This window comes from Urocitellus parryii, chromosome 10 (genome assembly GCF_045843805.1).
Source record: "Urocitellus parryii isolate mUroPar1 chromosome 10, mUroPar1.hap1, whole genome shotgun sequence".
NCBI classification, from domain to species: Eukaryota; Metazoa; Chordata; class Mammalia; order Rodentia; family Sciuridae; genus Urocitellus; species Urocitellus parryii.
Window position 1 is genome coordinate 82,814,183 of NC_135540.1, and position 17,083 is coordinate 82,831,265.

At 36.5% G+C, this 17,083-nt stretch overlaps 1 protein-coding gene and 1 pseudogene across 6 annotated transcripts in view; both read left to right on the forward strand.

Annotated features, from left to right (window-relative positions):
* LOC113192886 (SKA complex subunit 2 pseudogene) overlaps window positions 1-2,852 on the forward strand; it is a 44,102-nt pseudogene extending 41,250 nt beyond the window's left edge.
* A 21-nt stretch (window positions 2,853-2,873) lies between these two features.
* The window catches only part of Paqr3 (progestin and adipoQ receptor family member 3), a 36,462-nt gene continuing 22,252 nt past the window's right edge, over window positions 2,874-17,083 (forward strand). For 4 of the 6 annotated variants that reach the window (XM_026403146.2, XM_026403143.2, XM_026403144.2 and 1 more), the window contains exons 1-4: window positions 2,874-3,247; window positions 6,916-7,078; window positions 11,750-11,905; window positions 14,965-15,162. In XM_026403146.2, the coding sequence (XP_026258931.1) occupies window positions 3,063-3,247; window positions 6,916-7,078; window positions 11,750-11,905; window positions 14,965-15,162 (702 nt within the window). In that variant the 5' untranslated portion in view covers window positions 2,874-3,062. Of the gene's footprint in view, window positions 3,248-4,937; window positions 5,057-6,915; window positions 7,079-11,749; window positions 11,906-14,964; window positions 15,163-17,083 lie in introns of all 6 variants that reach the window. The other 2 variants (XM_026403148.2, XM_026403149.2) reach the window with 2 other exon arrangements.

Here is a 17,083-nt window from a genome sequence, read left to right on the forward strand (position 1 = left end):
CCATAATGCTTCTCAAAAATTAACAAATATCATTAACATGATAATAAATAAATAATAAATATCATGAATGGTTATTTTATGCTATTGGGGATTCAGAACACAACACCCAAAATACATTGTTGTGGCATGCTGGTTCTTCGAATTGCAAAAACTAAGTAGTCCCCCAAACAAGATCTCTCCTGTCTTCCTTTTTCCTTCTCCCATTCTCCTCACTTGGGTCATAGAAACTAGAATTTCTTCCCACTGAGGCAGGTAATAGAAGTCAGAATTCCTCTAAAACAGGCCATAAAACTTAGAAAGGTCACTTCCTGATCTTCCCTTTTCTGTGTGAAACATGATCATAAAGGAATTCTCTGATCTACCTACCCTACCTAAAAATAGGTCACAGGTCCCCCATTCCAGAAAACTCCTGCCCTATACCCAAAGACCAAGAATAATCTGAGGTCTTGCTGGGTTTCCCATTCAATGTATTGGGAACCAGATCATGTCCCTTTTTCCTAATGATGTTTCTTTACAGCTAGCCACTCTTTTTTTTTTAATATAAGACTTAGCATAAAAATACAGTTATTCCTGAATCTTTAGGAATTCATTTATGTGACTCCCCTATTGCATAAAACTTTGGTAAATAAATTTGCTATGCTTTTCTCTTGTTAATCCCTTTTTTAAAAAACAGGGTTGTCAGCCATAAACTTTGCAATGGATGAGGAAAAGATACTTCTATTTTTCCTTTATAATGCCAAAAAATGGGATAAGGGCTTAACATACAAATCATATTTCTCCCTGCTGCCATTATGGTTAAACATTTGTATTACAATTCTAGCCAAAAACAAAGTTATAATTTTTCTTCTAAAGCACTGCAATAGCTGTGCCCTGCAGGCTTTTGATGTTTTACCTTTATTATCATTCACTTACATAGATTTTTCTTATTTCATTGTGATTTCTTCAGTCCACATACTTGGTATACTATTTCAATTAAAAATTTCTCCTGTTTCTAGTTTAATTCTATTGTGGTCATGAGGTAGGAGAGAAGACAGGACAGGAAGAAAGAAGACATGTGGGACAAGTCATTATTTAAAGTTCATATTTAAAGTCCACTTTCACATGCTTTAAAGTCTCCATTTAAAGTCCACTTCTCCATACTTTGATCACAAACAACACTAATTAAATCAATTTTTAGACCTTATCCACAGGTCCATAAATAACCTCTCTCCTGACCTGGACCCAAAAGACAAACAGATCCAAGAATACTTTTACTCAACAAATAGACTTCTCTGCAATTTATATTCAGGTTTTGATTACTCATCTACATAACATTCTTACAATCAAACTCTCAATGTTACACCAATGTAGTACTTTTTAAATTCACAAAGCCCCTTAATGGGGAAATCAATAGATTTTTCATTAAAAAATTAAAGGAAAATAAGCTCTAATAGGTAATGATTAACATGTTGAATTGTTAGATTGCAGGTAGACATGATTACTGGGTCAGGGGTTTAAGAAAATACTTGGTACAGAGCAAATAGGTTAATCAAAAACAGCTCTGACTCACCGCTGCTGCAAGATCTGACAAGATAACTATTTCAGAACTCTGGCCTTATCTCAGCCCTAAAAACTACTCCTCTTACAACCATAGGAAGATAGATAAATTCAGGGGTTAAGAACCGAAGAACAAGGATATGCTCAAAAGGACCTAATGGTTACAATATCCAAGAGCCTGTGGAAACAACATAGACCAGAGATTACCAGACTTGGAAAAGCAGGATGATTAAGAACAGCGCCCACTCCCCATAAATTCTGTAAAACCAGTTCCAATTAAAACTTGTCAGGCCAAGATGACCAAGAGTTGCCCACAAGGTGGTTGTTAGCTTATGTCTGTCAGTCCAGAGCCCAGGGGTGATAACTTGGGTAGGATCTGCCAACAATCTCCCTCCTACCCCAATAAAAGCTGGGACACAAAGTGGATCCTCTCTGAAAGGACCCAGTCTCTCCCTTGAGTGTCCTTTCTCCCTACTTCCTTTCCCCTAATAAACTTTACTATACTGTCCTGCTTGAAATCCTCTCATGCAAGGGCACAAGAGCCAAGAACACAACTGCTATCTCCGGTAAGATCTTATCTCAGGTATGACCTTCCTTATCTGAAAAATCAAAATCACCAACACAGGACTAAAATTACCTTCTTATGTCTCTATATTATAGATATTACATATATAAATATGCCTTGCTAAGGTGAAACTGATTTGTTCCTCTCCAATGCCCTCTCAGAGGCTGTACTTCTTGCTTTCTCTCAATAAAACCAATCTGTGCCTCCCTTCAACCGAACTTTAAGGACCTCAAGAACCCTTAGGGCCTGAGGTGAGGGCACCTCCCTTTGGGAACGTCTTTCCTGTCAGAGCACACACTCTCGGAATGGTGTCCCTGAAAGTGTTGGGGCTGGTTTAGGTTCGTATTACATGTGCATCAAGTTTCCTCTATCTCCAACTACTCAGTACTGGTAGTAGTTTAGAAAACCTCAACGGTGCCATGTGTGTGTGTGTGTGTGTGTGTGTGTGTGTGTGTGTGTGTACACGTGAGCGCGCGTGTTTTTCAAGGCATAAACCAGCCAGGGGTGAATCAACTGTAGTTATTATTTTTCTGTTACCTCTTTTCCCCTTGATACTCAAAATATAGCTACTACTGCTTCTAATTAAAAACAGAAAATGAAGAAAACTACTAGTATTCCCTACAGCACGGCGCTTCCACCTCCCCTCACCTGCGGGGAAGGGCCAGCGCACCGCCCCAACACGGCGCTCGCCGGCGTCCGAGCGCAACCCGTGGGCCACCAGGCCGAGGGGCGGGGCCGCGCGGCGTGCTGACGTCAGAGAGGGCCGCGACGCCGGCGGGTCCGCGGCGCTGATTGCGGCGGCGGGTCTGTGAGCCGAGCCGGGCCTGGGCAGTGGCGGCGCCTTAGGACCTCGCGCGCGGTCCGCGGGCTCCGGGGCGGGGGCTCCAGAGGCGAAGCCCCCTCCCCGGGGAGGCGGGGCCTGGGCGAGCTCCCGAGGCGCGAGCGGCGGTGGCCGGGAACCATGCATCAGAAGCTGCTGAAGAGCGCACATTACATCGAGCTGGGCAGCTACCAGTACTGGCCGGTCCTGGTGCCCCGCGGTATTCGCCTCTACACCTTCGAGCAGATCCCGGTGTCGCTCAAGGATAACCCGTATATCACCGACGGCTACCGGGCCTACCTGCCCTCCAGGCTGTGTATCAAAAGGTACAGTGTGACCCCCTCCTCTCACCTACACCCTTTTTGTTTAGTGTCTTCCCTGCTTTCCCGGCTTTGCTCCGTGCCCAGCATTTCTTCGCCACCCCATTCTGTCATCTCTTTTCTGCCTCCTTCTCTCCCCTCCAACCCTGTCGGGATATTTTATACAAGGAGTAATAATGATAGTAACAGTGATCATAATTGCCAACTCTCTGTGGCGCTTCACTGTTTACAGAGTGCTTTTACATCCTTGATTTCATTTGGTGCTCATTGGGATACATGTTGGAATCGACCACACTGACAATGGCTGAGCCATTATTTGCTCTATGTATACCTAAGCTTTGTTTCACTTTAGAGCAGCCCTGTGGAAATTCAGATGGTTTGAGGCCAGCTAAAATACTTGTATAATAGGAAACAAGTTCACATTGCCATACATATATATTTAGAAAGCCCTAATTCGCTCATTAAGCAAACACTTTTGGAACCCCTGCTAGAAACTAGACATTGTAGCAGATCCTTCAGAAAACAGGAGATGTAGCTCTTGTTCTCACCAGGCTACTAAAGTCTAGTCTGGGTTACATACATTAAAGAGATAATTACACTATTACATAATAGCCATTGTGGAAAATGCTGTATAGGAAAAGCACTGTAGCAAAGAGAGCTCTAATGGGGCTCCAGTAGAGGACCTTAGAAGCATTTCTAAGAAAGCAATTTGTCATTCCAAACCTTTAAAATCAGTTTCCCTTGAAAGCCTGAAAAGAATCTGAAAAATTGCTCTTCTAGTTTTTAGAATACCTTTCTGTCAAAATTCTCTGTGTGTACTAAAATATAGAATCCCAACTGTAGTTACAGATGAGCTCCAGATCATTGTAGTGGCAAACCCCAGTGCTGGAATGTGGACTCTTGAACAGCTCAAGCATCTACCACAGTTTGATTCTTGATCTTTCCAGCATGGTCATCCTCCATCCTTATTTCCTTTTGTCCTGCCTTGAAAGTGTTTTTTGTGACTCACAGTCACAAGGTGACATCATTGTCCAGCCCTGTAGCTTGAATGGATGGCTAACAGGACTTCATATTGTGAATCCTAATTATTATTTCACTTCTCAGTGCCTCTTGTGCATGAGTGATTACATGAGAAATTAGAGCTGAACCTGCTTAGGATGTGGAGTTCTGTGAAGATAGGGCAGGCAGTGAACTGTCTTAAAACGTTTTAAACCCATCTGGCATTTGTCCTCAGTATTTTGATGTTTAGAACCCAAATCTCATGGAGGGGAAATGAAGTATAAAACATTAGATCTTGTGCTGTTGAGTCAGAAAAACTTGAGTATCTCAAACTGCCAATTAATAGCTGTGGGACTTTGTGCAAAAGGTAAAATCACTTTGCCTTATTTTCTCTACTTGTAAAATGAGGGTAATAAAAATATCTGATTTGGGGGTAATAGAAATTAGATGTAATTATATATGTAAAATGCTACACAGGGTCTGGTACCTAGGAAGCACTCAGTAGATGGTGATATTGTCATCTGTGATTTTGAACAGATAAAGGTAATGAAGATGATTATTGATTTTGAAGTAGAGTATGGGGGTGCTTAATTTTTCATGTAATAATAGTAGATCCTCTATTGGGGATATTCTTCTAAATGTTCTTCCCACCAGCTTGATCTTTTCCAGGTTTATCCTTTGCCCTCTTTTCTTTCAGCTTTCAAGAGTGACCAGGACATATTTTGGATATAAGAAGAGGTTTTATATATCCTAACAGTTCTGCTAATATTCTTTTAGTTGGGAGGAACATGGAAAAACCGTGTCTAGTTAATCGAGGTATACTGGGTTTTACAAAATAAAAAAATTCTTAAGAAAAAAGCAGAGTGTAGTATTGATTATCAGAACAGTACTGTAAATTAGATGTTTTCTAAATCATTCCTTCATTCCCCTCCCCAAGTAGTCTTTAAAGTAGATGCTGTTCTAGATAAAGTCTAAGAATAAATTTTCACTTTATTCTTGATGATCATTTGATAGTTTGAGACCTTGCAGTGCTTATCACTTATAACAATGGAAAAGTTAAGAAGAGCCATGGTAACTGTTGCAAATTCAGTAAGAGTGATACATTAATACTTACTAATAAGAATTTCTGGACCAGTGACCATCAAGACCTCACTTAAGCAGAAAGATAATATTTTGCTAGAGCAATGCAAAGAATATTTTAATCTTTAGTCATTATATCACCTCCCTGTAAATCAGATGAGTCTTGTCTATATCTGAAGATCCATTTCATGAAACTAAGGAAGGAACTAGAAGGAAGTTGCATCCTTGGTTTCATAGGTGAAGAAACTGAAGCCCAGAAATTTCAAAGTGACTTGTTCATGATTGCAGAGCTAATTTGTGGCTGGGATGGGAAGGAAACAATGAGCCTTTTGACTTCTGTAGGAAGGGTACCTTTTCCACCATCATGTACCTAAAACCAGACAGTTATCAAGACATTTTCAAAGAACACAAATAGTATGCATATTTTGAATAAACTCCTATTGTTCCTGAAAAGGATAAATACATGTTATCTGGAAACTAGTCTGGTTTCAAAACATCTATAGCAGAGTTGTTCCAGCAACTTCTTCAGGAACCTTTCCAATGGCTCAGTTTGTATTTATTCTGCTTCTCTAGGTCTATTTAACTTTGTATTTGTATTTAATGAGTATTTAGAAAGGTTTTGTTGTTGTTTTGTTGCAGTTTTTTTTTTTTTTTTTTTTTTTTTTTTTGGTGCTAGGGATTAAACCTAGGGCTTTGTGCATATGAGGCAAGCGCTCTACCAACTGAGCTACATCCCCAGCCCTTAAAAAGGTATCAGCTTTTCAGATACTGTTCTTTTTAAAAAATTTTATTTTATTTAGTTATACATGACAGTAGAAAGTATTTTGACACATCAAACATAGATGGAGTATAACTTCTCATTTTTGTGGTGGTGCATGGTGTGTAGTTACACTGGTCATGTATTCATATATGAACATAGGAAAGTTATCTGATTCATTCTACTATCTTTCCTATTCCATCTCCCTCCCTTCCATTTATTCATTCTCCTTTTGTCTAATCTGCTGAACTTCTTCTCTCCACCCTCCCTTATTGTGAGTTAGCATCCGCATATCAAAGAACATTCAGTCTTTGGTTTTCAGATACTGATTATTGAAAGTCAGTGTTCTAGCTAAATTTTGAGTAAACTCCTAAACTAACAATAGGAGTTTACTCAAAATATGCATACTATTTGTGTTCTTTGAAAATGTTTTATCTGCAAACTCATTAGTGAATGATGGGAGCAAGGCACTCTGCTTAGAAAAAATGGTGTCTTGTAGATTAATGGAGAGATGTATGGTACAGGCCCTCAGGGAGCTGATAGGCTGAGGAATTTACATGTGAATCACTGTAATGGAAGGAAATTGTAACTATGATAATAGAGTTAAGCACCAAAATCAAACAAACAAACAAAAACTGTTAAGGTGCTAGGATTGGTGGAAATTTGGAAAAACTTAAAGACTAATTAAATGACATATCAAATTTTAAATGGTACAGATGGGGTTAAGATCTTAAAGTAGCAATTATTAGGTAACTCCTCCAAATTTTCCCTGACCTTTGAGTGCTGACAGTTAAGTGAGCCAGTATGAATCTGAGCTGCATGTTTGTTTACTTTCCAGTTTGTTTATTTTATCTAATGAGACGGTAAACATCTGGAGTCATTTGCTGGGTTTCTTTCTCTTCTTCACCCTGGGAATATATGATATGACGTCTGTGTTACCTTCGGCAAGTGCATCCAGAGAAGATTTTGTAATTTGTTCTATTTGTCTTTTCTGCTTCCAGGTAAGTCACTTCACAAACACTGTTACTTGTGAAGAGAACTTTCATCAGGCAGGCTTATACATGTGGCTCACCACTTGCTTTGAAGAGCTCCCAAAATGGCAAATGGGTCAGCTTATTTTCTTTCATAAAATGAACACCAAAAAAGCCTGTTATTATCATGTATTTGTATGTTATGGGAGTATATTTGAAATTCACTGTTTCAAAGATTGAAAAAAAATTGTTTCTCTCCTCTTTATCATTTTAGACATCTCTGCTATAAGATTATGAATGTCTTATTGTACTCTTACTGTCAGATTGAGTGGATCACTAATGTCAACTCAAAACCTGTTTGGGAAAATTTCTTAACTTTTTCGTATTTGTAATATACCTGTGATTTTTCATACCTTTACTTTTCATTCTGCTTTTATTTTACTGTCTTGTTTTTCTGGTATTGGTCTTATGTTCTGTTGCTTTAATTTTAATTTCCTTTGATCCTTTTATACTTGCCTGGTTTCAGATACTTTCAGTTTCTGTTCCTCTCTGCCTCTCAGAGTAATTCCATTGCATTTGCATTTGTTTTCAAGGATTTATAAAAATGCCTTTAAAAATTACATTCAGTAGATTTTTTCAAACATATCATTTTAAAGCAGGAAACAAATATGGGCTATAGTCCTATTGGCATTTTAAATTTTTAAAAAATACAGAGAATACCAAAAAACATGAAAATTAAAAAAAAATCATCCCCATGGGGCTGGAGATGTGGCTCAGCGGTAGCGCGCTCGCCTGGCATGCGTGCGGCCCGGGTTCGATCCTCAGCACCACATACCAACAAAGATGTTGTGTCCGCCGAGAACTAGAAAATAAATATTAAAAATTCTCTCTCTCTCTCTCTCTCTCTCTCTCTCTCTCTCTCCTCTCTCACTCTCTCTTTAAAAAAAAAAAAAAATCTTAAAAAAAAAAAAATCATCCCCTTTCATCCTGACAAAAGCAGACAGAACTTTGTACAGTTAACCTGTTGCTGCTATTTGAGAGGTGAACCTGTAAGTCAACTGTCCGAATTTTTTATAGCATGTCATTATATTCCAGACTTCATCATCAGAAATACTCCCCCTTTTTTTCTAATTGCAGTTTCTAGAACAAATTTCTTTGAGGAAAAAAGTACTCATTATTTTTGTATGATTAAAAATCAATTTTTTAAAAAATATTTTTTAAATTATACTCTTTCTGAGGTTTAGTTTTTGTCCTGATTAGATTCAAAATACCTCTGGGGATCCATTTCCAGTTTCATAATGGAAATGAGTCAAATTCTTTATAGCTAACATTTTAAAATTTAAGTTAACATAATTAAGGTGCTCTTAATGATTATAAGTAAGTATAAAATGGTTTGTAATCTACAGTTAGTTGTATAAATATCATCTACTTTGAGAATCCCTTGTGTTTCCCTCTACTCCAGGCCTGTCCTTTATCCCTTCACCACCTTCCACACCTGATATTAGTTAAGAGAATACATATTAATTTCCATTTTGGCCCGAGAAAACAATATATTGTAAAACTATAAGGGTTAAATAACTGTAACAACTGCCCAAGAAAAGATAGACTCAAAGTATTATAGTAACTTGCCTAGGATTATTCAGATGGAAATCAGTAAAATCGTGTTCTAACTGCTACTGCATATATCTATTACATGGTGTACAACCTGCTTAAGAAAAATGAACACATCTTCCCTACAAGAAGAGCACTTTTTTTTTTAATTATAAAATTTTAATTAACTTGTTCACCCGAGTTTTTCGGATTCGTCGGATCAGCAGGCAGCACAGTAAACCATAAATCTGTTCATGAATATTGACTTACATTTAATTTTTAAAAGACATGACTTTTTTTTTTTTTTTCTCACCTCTATTCACTCTTTTTGCGCAGTGCTTTCTTCCCAACCAGATTTATAGAGTACATTTTATTTTGGAGAAGAGTGGAATCTGAGAATGCCTTTCCCCAAATTCAGTTCATTTATATTCAGTTCAACAAATATTTGCTGAATGCCTCCTTTATACTTCTAGGCCCTATACTAGGTAGTGGTGATGCAATGCTGAGCAGAGGACCAAAATGTTATAAGACCATGGCACTCATGTAGAAGGAGTGCAGAAAGAAAGTAAGGCAGGGCATTAAGCAGAATAAATGCTATGTAAAAGCCCAAAAGCGAGAGACAGTTTAGCACTTCCTGGGCTTGCAGATGTTAGTCTTTATGTTTGAATCCTGGAAGAACCAAAAAAGGTAAGGGTAGGAAAGATGTGCAGGAAGAAGCCAGATCATGAGGTACTTTGTTATCAAGCCAATGAGCTTAGATGTACTGCCCCCACTGTCAGTGGCCTTGTTCCCATGGTTATTTCTGTAATCTCCCACCTCAGCCTATCTAGTCCTCATCTTGTAAGGGGGCACTTAAAATCTTCAATAGTATTATTGAACACTATAATTGTATGCCTTTGGTATCCCATAGAAACTTTCTGTGATAACTGAAACATACCCACTTTGCCAATTTTTTTTTCATTTTTAAAGGAACTCTTAACAATAACATATTCCTTTTAAAATAGGGCACATTAAACATCGGCTAACTTTTTAAAAACTTGTGATATCTATTAACATTACTTCCCTCCCTCTTTGATGCATAGTTTTCCTCTTTAACTTTCTTTGCGACAATTGAATGAGCTTTATTATTGTTTCTTATTTTTCCTATATGTATATATTTACATAGAAATTCAAGCAAACAAAAAAGCCTGTGGAAGAAAGTAAAAGTCACACTTGACATTTTGGTTAAAATTCATCCATACATTTGTGTATGCATTTCTACTTGACAGCTACCTACTGCTTGCTCATCTACATGTCTACCTAATTCCATGCCTAGATTATCTCTGCTTCCTGATTTGTATCCAATTCTTGTATCATTCTACACTATGACAATGAGATTTTTCCCTATCAATGAGAATACACACCACAAGCCTAATCTTAGAAAACTATCAACCTTTAAAGTTATGTTTAATTGGGATAGTAAACTCTGCTTGGTAACTTAGTAGCCAAAAACCATAGACCAGTAAGGATTTTAGACAGTAGATGAAGAAATGAAATTGTGACTAAGTATAATGTTTATTGTCCCATTTTCTGCATACACACCCCCATTGACTTAGTATAGGCTCTTTTGTTATTGCTCTCTGAGGTAACCTCTCCCCTTTGCCTCTCTAATCTACACCATGTAAGAGGGGACATATAAAATCTTCTAAAGTATCACCTGTTCCATAATTTTGAAGTTGAAACTCCTTGATGTGTAGGACTTGTCATAATCATGAATGAATAAAGACAGGACATTCTTTAATGGTTCTATATTTTTCATTATGTCATTTTTTTTTTGTGGACCCCCAATAAACCTGTGCATGTCTTCTTGTATGTTCCTGATGAGTATCAGCTGAACTCTAGCTTCTACAGGGGTGATAGTTCTTCTGTAATTCACCTTTCCTCCCTCTTGTACCACCCCACAATGCACAGATACACTCACAAATACCCTCCTCAATTTTCTAATTATGGTTTGCTGACTTTTCCTATATAACTTCTTATAGCACTACTTCTTTACTTGTTTCTAAAAAATCTTTTCAAGAATAGAGGTTTTATCTTTATAATCATCAAGCCATGATTTATTATATTTGGGGACAATAAAGCCATGTTTACCTTAGAATTTAAAAGTAAACTTTATACAGTGCATCTTTTATGCCCATGAAGTTTTAAGTAAAAAAAAAAAAAAAAAAAAAAAAGCAAGTTGCAGAACAGATCATATAGTGTGAGTCCATTTGATTAATTTTTAAAAGTGTATATTTTGTATTTGCAGGCTTTTTTCCCTTTTGGGGGATGGGGAAAGTAGTTGTTGGGTATTGACCTAAGGACCTTGAGCATGCTAGGCAAGTGCTTTAAAACTGAGCTACATCCCTAGGCTGCAGACTTCTATTCACAGTTTTTGGGCATATATATTGAAAATAAGTGGAAGGATATATAACAAATGTTATCAGTGGCTACCTTTGGGGAATAAATTGAGTGGGAAGGGCTTATATTTTTTACATTGTACAGTTCTATATTCTTTGATTTTCTTAAGGACACATATTGCTTCTTTAAACTCATTCTTTAAACTTATTCATAGAACAAAATACCCTCATGTGATTTTTTAAAAACATTTGTATTGTGTAATTTCCCTACTTCTGTTTATAATTGTTATATAAAAAGTTGTTCATAATTTTTATATAAAATAGCTATCATTTTAAATTTCCTTTTTTGTGATTCTTATCCCCATTTTACACATGAGGGAATTGGGGTTTAGAGAAAAGACATGTCTTGCCCTACTGTAAGCACAGAGCTAGAATCCAAGGCAAGATGTATTTGACTTGAAAGCCTACACTGTCTTAAAAGCCTGCACTTTGGGGAGGGGGCGAGGGTACAAGGGATTGAACCCAGGGGTGTGTTACCACTGAGCTACAGAGCTACATATCAAGCTCCTTTTATTTTTTATTTTGAGACAGGGTTTCACTAAATTGCTTAGGGCCTTGCTAAGTTGATAAAGCTGAAAGCCTGTATCCTTAACCAATTCCCTGAATATCATGCATGAATTACTTTAGTTTATTTTTGTTTCATTTTGTTAAGATTTCTTTTTATTTTCCATAGGTCTGTATGCTTTGCTCTGTGGGATATCATCTTTTTTCTTGTCATCGGTCAGAAAAAACCTGTCGAAGATGGATGGCATTAGATTATGCAGGAATTTCTATTGGAATACTGGGCTGCTATGTCTCAGGAGTATTTTATGCATTTTATTGTAATAATGTAAGTAGCTTAAAACATTTCACATTCTACTTTTCATGTAGGTCTCAGGTTTTCTTGCAGTGGTTCCTTTGAATTTCTGAATAAGTAACTACTTACAGAATAAACAGAAGAGTCTTGTGTAGGCATAAACTTATTTTTCAAAAGGCACCTGTGGTCTCTAACATCTATTACTAGTTCCACACTTATTTCACTCCTTTTCCACTGGAAAATATATATATTTGAAGTTATCTCTGAAGCTTACTGTAGACATTGAATTATTAATTATATTCATATGGGTATATGGTTACTTATATATGCACATTGCATATCTTTAATTTTTGTGTTTATAGAATTGAAGTTAAATGAAGTTAGCTTTTGATAAAATAATGAAGTTGGTTTCCACTTTCCATTTCCCTTCATACTTTATTTCTCATTCACTGAAAAAAAGAAAAGATATATCTGTGCATGTCTTGATGCATGTTCTTCTATAATAAATATGTTTTCCTTTCTCAGTCCTCTATTGCATAGTAGACCTAAAAACAGACCCCATGTGTTGTGAGGGTCTTTAACAACTATAAGATATGTCTGTTCCAAGTTCTGGATCAACTCTGCTTTCTGTCCCTAAGGTCCTAAAACTCAGTTTTGTCTTATGCAAAGCAATATTTGCAAAACTGTTCAGATAGTATAGCACCTATCCTAAAAATGTTGCCAAGTCAAACTTTAAAAGAATATAACCTCTAACCCATCACCTGCCCAAAGGCAAACTGAGCCATGAGCTCACCACATCTCAAACTCTCCCATTCAGAAAGTCCCCACTGACTCTACTCTTTTTCTTTCTTGTTCCTATCATATTCTTTGATTTTTTTTTCTTTTGTCCTTTTTGTTACCTGCTTTTCAGCAGAAGATTACACTTCTCCCTTAAGAGCAATATGTTTACAGGGTAGTTTTAGTCCTTTTCACAAGGAATAGAGACTGGCCTTCCCAAGGCACCCTCCACACATGGTGCTCTAAGCTGTGGCTTATTGAGAAAGATTGGCTGCAGGACAGAATTCCTCTTACTTTTTGGGATTCTTAAATCTGTATGATGGCAGAGCAAACTATCAACATATTTAGTATATAAAACTAGTAAAGGGAAAAGTCATATATTAGGTTTGAATAAAAGAGCATTAATAATTGCATCCATTTAAACACATTTAAACATGAGCCACAGGCTAGGAATGTAGCTCAATGCACAAATCTCCCTGGGTTTGATCCCCAGCACCAAATAAAATAAAATAAAATAAAAAATCTTTAAATGTGAGCTTTTTGTTTTTTAGGCCTAATGACTTTGGGAGATAAGCATATAATTAAATATATATTCAATTAACCTTGCAAATTGATTTTAGTAGTAAACTCTGTTCATATCTGCCCAGTTTTCATAACTTAAATCATTTTGCATGAAACTGCATACCTTAAAAGAGAGGAAGCATGCTGATAACTAAAATGCATCATTTTAATTGTTTGCTTATCTCATTCTATATTTCTCTGAAACTATTTTCTATTGACTTCCTAAACATTAAAGTGGGACACATCAGAAAAGCTAGAAAAAGGGCTGGGGATGTGGCTCAAGTGGTAGCGCGCTCGCCTGGCATGCGTGCGGCCCGGGTTCGATCCTCAGCACCACATACAAAGATGTTGTGTCCGCCGAGAACTAAAAGATAAATATTAAAAAAATTCTCTCTCTCACTCTCTCTTTAAAAAAAAAAAGAAAAGAAAAAAAGAAAAGCTAAAAAAGAGAGCTATAGAGCTAACACAGTCCATGATCATATAAAGGAAAAATTGCTTCTTTCTGGTTTCTTATCGTTTCCAAATACTCAGTTGCTTTAGTGGCTCTTTACCTTTTAAGGAACACAGGCTGCTTTCAGAATGAGACAGAAAATTATGGACCATCAATCCAGGAGAAGGTGTATTTGGGTACACATCTAAAGAAACAATCCAAAATTGTGAATCAGGAGGTGTATAACCCTACAGAGATCCCTGGAGCCAAGTTAAGAACTCACATCCTATATGATGCTAGCTTTTTGAGTTTCATTTCCAGCTTTCAATGTTCACTTAAATACTTAAATATCCCATAAACCTTTCAAACTTAATGTATTTTAAAGTGAACCTATTTTCATGTTCCTCATCATATATGCCCCAAACCTGGAACATCTTTGTTCATTTCCTTTATCAATGGAAGCCACTGTTGGCCTTTCAGGATAGAAAGAGTGGAGCCTTCCACGGCTGCTCTCTCACATATCCAGTTAGCCATTAAGACCTTAAGTGTATTTCAGAAATGCTTCCTCAGCCTGGTGCTCGCATCTTCATTCTTTAACAGAATTCATTTCTTTTTGAATAAACCTCTAATGTCTGTTTAGAAGGCTCCCTATCATTTCTTTGTTTTCTACACTCATGTCATTTGAAAAAATGACCCTGTCATCCCATTCTTAAAGAACTCTGCTATTCCTGAATGACATGGTAAAGCCCAAAATCTGTAGCCTGACTTTGCTGCCTTTCAGCCTCCTCCAAATTTCCCTGCTGCACTTGCTGCTCCTTTTCTTTGAGAGCTGCTCCTTCCCACATAATATTAGTTTAGATGTTGCCTCCATTGTGAAGCATTTTTATCCCAGGTAACATTGTTCTCTCTTCAGTGGTTTTACAACTTTGTTTGAAACTCAGTTATAATATTTATTATTGAATTATGATCATTTGTTTACATTTGCCCCTCCCAGAGTCTATGTGCTCATCCACTGGGAGAGTCTGTGTCATAGTCTGCTACATTTCTATAGGACTTCTAACCATGCCTAGCATGGTAATAGGTACTCAGGAAATGTTTTTGTAGGAATAAATGCAGTCTCAGTAGCTCACTTGAGAATTTGATTTGTCATCCTATGAAACTTAATAGTTGTTTGGTATATGAATTTTTTTTAAGAAAGATAAATAATCCTGTTTGGAATTGAAAGTACCAAGTAGTTTGGAATGTGTTAAGTATAAGCCAAAATTACTCTTTGCCTTCACTATTGTTAATAGCAGAATTAAAATTTGATTTTGTTTCATTTCAGTACTGGCGTCAAGTATACTTGATCACAGTGCTTGCCATGATCCTGGCAGTGTTCTTTGCTCAGATTCATCCCAATTACCTCACACAGCAATGGCAGAGGCTCCGTTCTATCATCTTTTGTTCTGTTTCGGGATATGGAGTAATCCCTACTCTTCACTGGGTTTGGCTCAATGGAGGAATTGGAGCTCCTATTGTACAGGTACGTTAAGTGTCATCAGTATTTGTCCTCATTTTTTTAATTTTCAATTTTATTTTGGGGAAAGTAATATAATCAGTAGTGGGTGAGTTTGTGTCATTTGAGAGCATATTTTTAATTATATGCTGACACCATAATTTTCACTGCTATATAAATAAGCATACCATTCAAAAGCATATGTAAAGTCTAATTAGTATTTTTTTTCCTGAATGTCTATGAAGTAACACATTCTTATTTCTCTTTCTCTTACCTTTAATGTGTAAAATATCCAAGTCCTTATCTGTGGAGGACTTCAAAGTTTCTAGCTTTGTCTGCTGGATCAGTGATAATGCCAGTGGTAACCAAAGTATAGAAGCAGGAACACTTGATATTTTTGGTGGGGAAAAGAGGAGTTAGAAAGGATTTTTTTGTTGTTGAACCTGTTGAATTTGAGGTATTTATAGGATATGAAGGTAGACACAGGGTCTGGAATTTAGGCCAAGTTTGAGACTAGGGATAAAGATTTGGAAATTATCATCGTATTGGTTGCTGGAGTCAAAGAAGGATATTCAACTCACCAAGGGCAATATTTTGCAAAATAAAAGAAGAGCTATTGATATCAGGTATTATAGAATATAGTTAATATGCATTAGAAAGAACCTCAGTGAAGACTCAACATTCTTGAGATTATGATTAGAAATAAGACTTATATTCTTAGAGATACATATAAAAATGCCAAGTATGTGCTACAGAATAAAACCGAAATTTTCTTACATGAGCACATATACCAAGAAAGCTGGCAGAATGCTGGGAACAGTAGTGGACACCTACAATCCCAGCCAGCTGGAAGTGGGGATGAGGCAGGAGGATCACAAGTTAAAGGCCAACCTTACAACTTAGTGAAATCCTCAGCAATGTAACAAGACCCTGTCTCAAAATTAAAAAAATAAAAATAAAAAAGATATAACTCAGTGTTAAAGTACTGCTGGATTCAATCCCCAGTACCAAAAGGAAAAAAAAGAAAAAAGAAAATGAAGCTGGCAGAAATCATGTATATTTTTTGCATTGAGGCCTTTAGTCTGGAATGTGGGATTTTAAAAGCAGGCTTTTTTCAAAAGAATCCATTATTAGTAAGGATCATGCATTAATAGAAGAGGAAAAACTATTATTAGTAGGCTTACATTCACTTACATGAAGTTGGCAACAGTATGGTAGGAAGCACTTAGATATACACTGAAAACAAAGAATATTCTATGACAGTAAATAAGTGATTTAATCTGGTTCATTTGAGGACAAGGGTGATGCTTTCTTCATAAGATTAGGAAACTGTAAGAACAGTGAGATAGTAATGATGAAGGATATAAATGATCCTCTCTGTGGGAAAACATTTTCTGAGAGTTTTGATACCTTAAAAATAAGAAAATAGAATAGGAAGCTGCCACTGTAAATTTAGTTCCAACAAATGGATAACTTTTGTTAATATAGAAGTAATTAAAATTTGGATGTGGTGAACACATCCTTTTAAGCTTATAATAATAATAAAAAAACAAGACCTATTAATTCAATGGATATTAAAGAAATGTAGGAAAAAATGAGAAATTTTTTCATGTTTAAAAGTTTAAAATTGAAATATGAAATAGGAAGACAATGGTTATTAAAGATGAATTCTAATATGATCATGGATCATTCCAGTGAGAGAACAAAGGGAAACTTTCAGAAAATTCTCTAATAAGCCTTAATATTTAAAAACTGTAGAGGTTGTTACAAAAGGTGAAAAGTTCCAGAAGGGATAATCCTAAGAGGTGGGGTGAAGTTGTATTTTCTAGAAAGTCTTGAGAAATCTAAGGTTAGTTAATCTGAGGAATCTGGTAATTCTCATGTATGTATTTGAATTAGGAAGAGAGATAACTTGTTTTTATTCCTCAAATGGATTTTTGGTAACTTT